Source organism: Cuculus canorus, chromosome 1, assembly GCF_017976375.1.
Source record: "Cuculus canorus isolate bCucCan1 chromosome 1, bCucCan1.pri, whole genome shotgun sequence".
NCBI lineage: Eukaryota > Metazoa > Chordata > Aves > Cuculiformes > Cuculidae > Cuculus > Cuculus canorus.
In genome coordinates this window covers 136449588-136457743 of record NC_071401.1, presented here as the reverse complement: position 1 = coordinate 136457743, position 8156 = coordinate 136449588, and the positions used below count along the sequence as shown (strand labels likewise).

Below are 8156 nucleotides of genomic sequence, written 5' to 3'. Positions count from 1 at the left end.
CCTTATAAGTACTGGGAGGCGGCTCTAAGGTCTCCCCAAACCCTTCTCTTCTCTACGCTGAGCAAGCACAACTCTCTCCAGATCAGGTTGCTCAAAGCCTCATCCAACCTGACCTCGAATACTTCCAGGGATAGGGCATCCACAGCTTTTCCTAGGCAACCTGTGCCAGTGCCTCACCAGCCTAATGTCTACCCCCACCCCCACCCCGCCCCATGCATTTAAAGCCAGAAGCACCTTTCCCCTCCGCTATTCCCACCGTCCCCGCCCCTCCCCCCCCCTCCTTCGCCGCCGGTCCCGCCCCGTGTCCGTGCGGAGCCCCTGCCCGGTGGGACGGGCCAGCCGGCGGGGAGACGCGCCTTCCGTAGGTTTCCTTCTGTCACCCGCTTGGGGACAAAGTTTGGGAATAAAGGGAGGGTTTCCCGGGCTGGTTTCGGAAAGGAAGGAGGGCTGAGGAAGGGAAACGCCACCGCCTGCTTCGTGGAGCCCCGTTTCCTGCGTGCCGCGCTCCCAGCTCCGCTCCTTGCTGGGATGATGCTCGTGCGGGAGCTTGCGGCGAGGCTCCGGGCTGCACCGCGGGGCTGCAGCCGCCAGACATGAGTCTCCGAGGTCTTGTCACAGACTAGCCTCGGTTCAAACCAGAGAAGTCCGATTCTTGAGGTCCTGAAGGATGCGAATAACTTAGCGTTCTGTGTTGCGGGACCTACCTGGGCACAGCTGTCTCCTGGAGAAGCAGCCTGAGGAACCAACCCGTCGTACGTCGTGTTATTTACACCGTTTGCAAGTCTGTTCTGCAGCCTCCCTGTCTGCAAGGAGTGTCAAAATAGCATCTTTTGTTTCTGTTGTGAGCTGATACCACTTGCTCATATAAAAATGACGGTCTGAAAGTCGGAGGGCACTGCAGAATAAGTAGTCATACAGTGACATTTAATGTAGTGGTTGTTGGTTGGAGATACCTACGCGGGGCTTCTTGCTGTAGTGCATAGGTGACAAATCTGACCAGGTTGTCTCTTTTTGCAGGGTAGAGCAAGCCAGGTGGACACTCACTAGAGGGACCAGCCCCCGTTTCATATCTCGCTGAGGGGACTATGGTGGCAGGAAGATGTTGGCTCGGAAGAGTATCATCCCTGAAGAGTATGTGTTAGCACGGATCGCTGCTGAGAACCTGCGCAAGCCGCGCATCCGAGACCGGCCACGCAAAGCCCGCTTCATTGCCAAGAATGGGGCATGCAACCTGGCACACAAGAACATCCGTGAGCAGGGGCGATTCCTGCAAGATATTTTCACCACCTTGGTGGACCTGAAGTGGCGTCACACATTGGTCATCTTTACTATGTCCTTCCTGTGCAGCTGGCTGCTCTTTGCTATGATGTGGTGGCTGGTGGCTTTTGCCCACGGCGACATGGACCCAAGCACAGAAAACACTACAAACAGCACGAAATGGGCACCATGTGTGACGTGTGTTAGGTAAAGTACGGTTGGTGGGATGAAGAAATGGGGGGAACAGAGCTGCCTACTCTTCTACCAGTGCCTAAAATGCAGCTTTTGATTTACACAAACCATTGTGATTGGTTGAGACAGTTGAAAAATGCAGTGTTTTCCTCTAGTTTACTTAAAGTCATCAAGCCATCTGGGCTTGAAAAATACTGTACTGTAGATTTCTTTGATTCTTTACAGGATCTGAAAGAGAGGGAGACCTGCTGCTTTTCATGTGTCTCCACACTCTGTGGGTAACGTACCTTGCCTATGGAGATAAGAGCCTGCTACATGAGTGGGTATGTGTTATGTGTATTGTAACGTTGTCTACAGCAGCGTGAGAATCCCAAGCGTGTTGTGAACCACTCACTGTGCCGGCTAAAGGGAGTCACCACAAGAGTGGTACCTGATAGGCAGGGCATTGGACATGGGTGCCAGGCAGGGCTAAGAAGGGAAGTGCTACTTTGGGCAAAATTAAATGTCTTTCAAAATTACTCTTATGAGAGAGCTAAATATGTGGTTCTTCAATTACCTTGAAGAAGCCATAGGCCAGCAGCTTGACAGTGGGACAGCTTCCATGGGGTGATGATGTATCAGACAGTGAAAATTTAAGGGACTACTAGGTTAAATTTCACCTGTTAAAGTAGTTCACTCTCCACCCTTAAAGCCACAACAACTTGCAAGGCACTGATGAACTTACACATACGTGTGTGGAATAGAAGAGTGTTTATAAATTGGAGGTGACAGTAAGCAATAGGATCAATTTGTCATCTCATCAGTAAGATCTCATATACAGTATTACGTGTTTTAAGCAGAAAAAATTTGATTTGATGCAACCAGAGTGCCCCAGATCATCTGCTGTTAAACATTGCAGCGCTGTGAGGGACTGGAGGGGGGGGAGGCTGAAGGGTCTGCTGAGATGCAGGGTATCTGCTTCCCTTTTCTGTGTTCTCCTGATGTTCAAGCCACCTCACCAAGTTTGAAGGGACATTGTATCTGGCTCATGAAGTAGTGGAGATTTCAATCTCCTTTGTGTTGATGCTTCTTTGCTAAATAGAGATTTTCCAAGCTAAAGGAAATAGGGATTTTTACATGCTAACCCTCATTAGGTTTAGGTTTGGAACGGGGTGAGGGATTAGGGCTATTGTCTTATTTTTTTTGCAGTGACTGGTCACAAGCAATCACCTCTGAAATGAGATTTCATGACCCAGCTTGTGTCTGTTGGGGTGTCACTGCTGGCATGTCTAGCATTTGTAGGATTTGTCCAATCTGAATTAGCAAGTAGCTGCACCCTGCCAGCTCTTTAAGGTCAGCCTGGGGCACATCCCTCCACTTGGTTGGTGGCCTCCTTGGCTTTGCCTGTGCCATGAGGTTCCCCACGGGGCTCCTGGGCTACCCCTCAGAGCCTGAGAGAGCTGCCAAGGGCTTCATGCCACTGGGATGAGGAGAACCCATGACTGCGGCTCTGCCCCTCACTCTCCGCCTGTAGCCACAGCTGGGGCAGCCTCACACCAACAGTTCTTCCAGAAGGGCTGCTAACCTCTGCTGCAAAGACCTCCTGGAGGGATGTGAAAAGCAGAGCAAATGAATTGCTGTAACTTGCTGGTTTAGCACACGACAAAGACCACGTTGCATCCTCATGCAAGTGTCTCAGGTGGTTCAACCAACAGCTGCTCAAGTGTGTCCACATCCAAACCATGCAAAATCTTTCCCCTTAGTAGTGAAATACTTCATCTTGTTAAATCCAGCTACAGCTTTGAATAAAGTCATGAAATAGCTATATGATTGCTGACATCTTAAAGAATGGTGAGTTGTTGGATGTAAAATATATTTAATATTGCAGTGATACATATGCCAAATTAATGGCAAATATTTTTCACCCTCTTTTCCTGGGATTTAGGCCCACAGATATTTCAGGAGAAACACCAAGGTTTTTTGGGGGGTAGGTACCATTACAGATTTATGGGAAACCTGATTTTAGAAATTTTAGCCAGTGCCTAGAACTTGCACAGCAGTTTAATTTTTCAAAGTACTGCAGAAACTGCTAAGTCTCTCGGCTCTTTGGCATAGAAAGCTATTATCCAAAGAGGAAAAATGGTACACAGCTCTAAGGGGAAGGACCTGAGAATAGTGGGATTTGGAGTTCCTGGCTCCCTCTTCACATGATCAAAATGTTTTACAAACTTAGTACCTCAGTTACTTCCACTGTACAAAGGTGGGTTCTCTTTTCTTATCTTGTTTTGTTTTTTAATAAGGAGTACTGTTAAAGGAAATCAGGATATTTACTCCACAGATCTTTAAGTTGAATTTAGCTGATTTCAGTTTATACCAGAAGCTTCATTCTGCCTGCAACTAAATATTTGTGAACATAAGAAATAATTTCGTATTTCCTATTAATTAACTCTTTCATCTGTAATTTCTTCAGAATGAAATGCAAAAATAAACCCCTCAATTCAAGGGAATCTGCCAAAGATTAAAACCATAGAAAAGTTAAAAAAAAAAAAAAAAAAAAAAAAGCAAAGTTCTTTCAAAGGTGTATCTGTAGAGACTGGCTGGTTTTCTGAAATATGAACTTTTTCATTCAACAGAAAAATATCCCTGGTATTGCTTATGCTATTTTACCGCTTCCTCGTGACCCCAGGTTCACTGAAAATATGGTTAGGGGGAAAAAAAAAAAACAGAACAAGTGATTTAAAAGCAGATTAAGTGAAAAGCAAACCAAACCCAGTGAGTGGTTTAGAACCATCTTCATTGGCTGAACATATTTTCCACAGCTAAAGCCATGTCGAGCATGGCAACATTTCAAATGTTGGTGGATTGCACTCAGTTGAAAGGATGACTATTATATCACTCCATATGTGCTGCATGTCTGCTGGATAAACTTCAAGGTACTGACTTAAACATAAGAGACTTTGGTGAAAGATGTATCTAGTTATAAAAGGAAATTAAAGACCCTGGTATATATAGGAGATATGACCTTTTGGATTATTATAAATGATGTATTTTGGAAAGTTTGTGGACAACAGTCTCTCATGTCCAGCACTATGGCATATTAGGGACATTTAACTTAAGCTGCACTTCTACAACCCACTTCTGTGTTGAAATTTTCCAGCTAGTCTTGCCACATTAGTGAGCTAAACCCAAACCCTGTGTCACAGAGCTGTCCTCCTGCCAGGATGTGCAGAGGAGACCACTGGCTTACTTCTCTCTGCAGCCTGATCCTGCAGGCTCAGTCACAAGGCGAGCAAGGGTTTGGGAAGTGTCATGAATCTGGGAACGTCCCATTTCCCCCCAGGAAATACTGCTAAAGGGGGTCACAACTCAGGTAGTATGAGTGAAATACTGCAGTTTTCCATATTTCCTTTCCCTGTATAGGCTGGTGGAAGAATCTTGGTGTGCCAGCTGACTGCTCACCCTTGCCTAAACCACTGCTTTCCAGTAGGAGCTTCATGAGATTGAGAAGATGGAAAGCTCAGGTGTTGCAGCACTGTCAGTTAACACAGTGGGTAGCATGTGTTGCTGAAGAGAAAATCTAGTGAACTTCTCATGGTCACATAGTGTTACAGATGGTCTTTCAGGATCTTAGGTTCTGAGGTCTTCCAAGTCACTATCAGATACTGCACCAGTCCTACGAAAACAGGCAACAAGTATGCAGTGCTTTTGCTGGTGTTAACAGAAGGCTTAAGCATACGTGGGTGGTACAAATAGGTCCTTAAGTGCATTTAGTGTGTTTCTAGAAAGCATATGTTAATAGCTTCTCAGTTTGTGTTCAATGTCCTTAAAGTTAACTTTGTGCGATCTTCTTCTCCAGGTCTTTCACCTCTGCTTTCCTCTTCTCCATTGAAGTTCAGGTGACCATTGGTTTTGGGGGTAGAATGATGACAGAGGAATGTCCTTTGGCCATCACAGTCTTGATCCTGCAGAACATCGTGGGTCTGATCATTAATGCTGTCATGTTGGGCTGCATATTCATGAAAACTGCACAAGCTCACAGGCGGGCTGAGACTTTGATTTTCAGCCGGCAGGCAGTCATTGCAGTTCGAAATGGCAAACTTTGCTTCATGTTTCGAGTGGGAGACCTGAGAAAGAGCATGATCATTAGTGCCTCAGTGAGAATTCAGGTTGTAAGGAAGACTACGACCCCTGAAGGAGAAGTCATACCCATTCACCAAGTAGATATCCCTGTGGATAACCCCATTGAAAGCAATAATATTTTTCTTGTGGCTCCCTTAATTATTTGTCATGTCATAGACAAGCGGAGTCCTCTTTATGATATCTCTGCTTCCGACCTGGCACTCCAGGACCTGGAGCTCATTGTGATACTTGAAGGAGTCGTAGAAACGACTGGCATCACAACACAGGCCAGAACCTCCTACATAGCAGAGGAGATCCTCTGGGGTCACCGCTTTGTGCCTATTGTCACTGAAGAGGAAGGTGTGTATGCAGTTGACTACTCCAAGTTTGGCAACACTGTCAAAGTGGCAGCACCGCGTTGCAGCGCTCGAGAGCTTGACGAGAAGCCATCCATTCTCATCCAGACCCTGCAGAAGAGCGAGCTGTCCCACCAGAACTCCCTGCGGAAACGCAACTCAATGAGAAGAAACAATTCCATTCGGAGGAGCAACTCCATGCGGAGAACCAATCCCTCCCTCATGGTGCCCAAAGTGCAGTTTATCACACCTGAGGGGAGCCAGAGTGCCTCAGAAACATGATACGCAGCTTTTTGTGAGGCTGGTGGCCTATGGAAGGAGGAGGCAGCTGGGGTGTTTTGTTTAAATTTTCTTTTGCTTAAAAATATGAGAGCGCAATGCAGAAAGGAAGCATGCAAGAACTATTTATTCTAATACTTACTGAAAGCACCACCTAATGGCATTAGAAAACACTTTAGCACTTAGTGTATGAGTTAATATAAAATGGCACGTACACCAAAGAAAACACAGCTCACTCTTGTAATATAACGTGTATTTATTCTTGGTTTAATGTCGTTCTAATTTTTTAAATCATGTTTTCCCTGTCAAGGGTCTCTTTCTTATCTTTTACTGCTGGCTGTCACAAAATGTGGTTTTTTCTGTGTTAGTGGGTTACCCACCTGCAGGCAGAAATGAGTGTTTTTTCAAAACTGCTGTGTACAACAGCTCCTACAGATTTTGTAGGGGATATTTGGATATCGATCTTTTTGGGATGAATTTCTTGTTCTTTTGAAAGGGGTAGCTGAATTCCTCAATGATTTCACTGGAGAAGAGTGTAAGCTAGGATTTCATCTTCGGTTTTCTGTATATCTTCTTTCAATTTATTTGTTGCAAAGGCATTCTGAGAGCAAATTCAGGTCAACTGAAGTGACCTGACCATCCTATGGGAAAACTGGTGCCGCTCTGGGCAGCACTGGCAGAAGAACCAGCAAAATGACGTTCCCTCTTGCAGAGCACTGCTCTTCTTCTCAGGGTGAGGTACTTTGCTGCGGGACAGCATGCATCTGTAGCATAGCTGTAGCCCAAGCTAAGAAACTCTGATCCTCCAAGCAACTAAGCATCCATTTCACTGAAATTACTCAAACAAAAAAACACGTGCATCTTTAACATCCTCCTCATATTGGTGGAAGAGCAAATGCTGTTTTATTTTCTCTTTTAGATTCATATACTGAAGGCAACACATATACTTTCTTCGCTTATGGTATTTTTTGTAGGATTAAGTATGTTTGCTTCAGCAAAAGGTTGCGTTTTACTGGTGGGAATTCGTGAATGGGAGTGAGAGGAAACCTTGCCTATAATATTAAAGACAGTATTTTCAAAGCTATTTGAATAATTTTCAGGGGGACGTGGATGCTGCTACTGAATTACTGCTTTTTCAGCAATGTCTCACCCATGTTTTTATATAACATGCATTGAGAATTGGTGGTAAGCAGCTTTTCTCTTCAAATTAAAGTGGGTGTTTGTAATCTAGGTCCTTCAAAAAAATGTCATCAAAAGTTTTTTTACAAGAATAAATAAATGCATGACAACTAATTGTATCATATTTGGTAGTGCTAAATTGATACATGCTTTTTTCCCCTCTGTGAATATGAAGTGTAATTATAAACAAATTCCTGTTCAAATTTCTTACTAGAGTTGCCTTGCATCTGTGACTCAAGAGAAGAACTATCTCTGTGCTGATGCTCTGAGCCACTCAACCACTTGATTACTTTTATAATTTTAGATATCAAAAAGCAGTGCTGGATTCTCATTCTTTTTGGAATTCAGTCCATCAGCACTAGTATGGATGGTTTGCAGACTTGAGTGGTGACATGGAGGGACATTTCTCTGCAGTGTAGGCTCCCTACATTTGAAGCAGGTGCTCTTCAGAAAATAAACACTGACAAAATACTTCATCTGAAGCTGTAGCGGAAACTGAAGTTTCTGCTAAGAGCTTTCATTGCCTGGCCAGACCATTGATGTTCTGGAAGGATGGATGGTGAACATCCAGAGATATTCATCTGTCCATTGTGTTTCCAAAAAATGAATGTTTTCACCTTCCAAGAAGAGTCAAATTTAAATATATACAATTTGTTTCTGGCCTCCGTTTTGAGGGTTGTGAACTTCTTTGAGGCTGTGTGTTTGATAAATAGTTAAATCAGATGCTGTACAAAAGCAAATTTTCTACAAAATAAAAGTGACAATAATGATTTTTTCTGTCTCTGTTTTTTCCCT

The 8156-nt window shown here is 44.4% G+C and overlaps 1 protein-coding gene across 3 annotated transcripts; it reads left to right on the top strand.

Annotated features, from left to right (window-relative positions):
• Positions 1-286: 286 nt before the first annotated feature.
• KCNJ8 (potassium inwardly rectifying channel subfamily J member 8) lies at positions 287-8156 on the top strand. 3 transcript variants are annotated; one of them, XM_054087258.1, is made up of 3 exons: positions 287-361; positions 1018-1464; positions 5285-8156. In XM_054087258.1, the coding sequence occupies exons 2-3, from the start codon at positions 1100-1102 to the stop codon at positions 6183-6185; spliced, it is 1266 nt and encodes a 421-aa protein (XP_053943233.1). In that variant the 5' UTR covers positions 287-361; positions 1018-1099; the 3' UTR covers positions 6186-8156. The 3 variants fall into 3 exon arrangements, with proteins under 3 accessions (XP_053943233.1, XP_053943223.1, XP_053943239.1); XM_054087248.1 differs by lacking the exon at positions 287-361 and adding an exon at positions 368-752; XM_054087264.1 differs by lacking the exon at positions 287-361 and adding an exon at positions 368-841.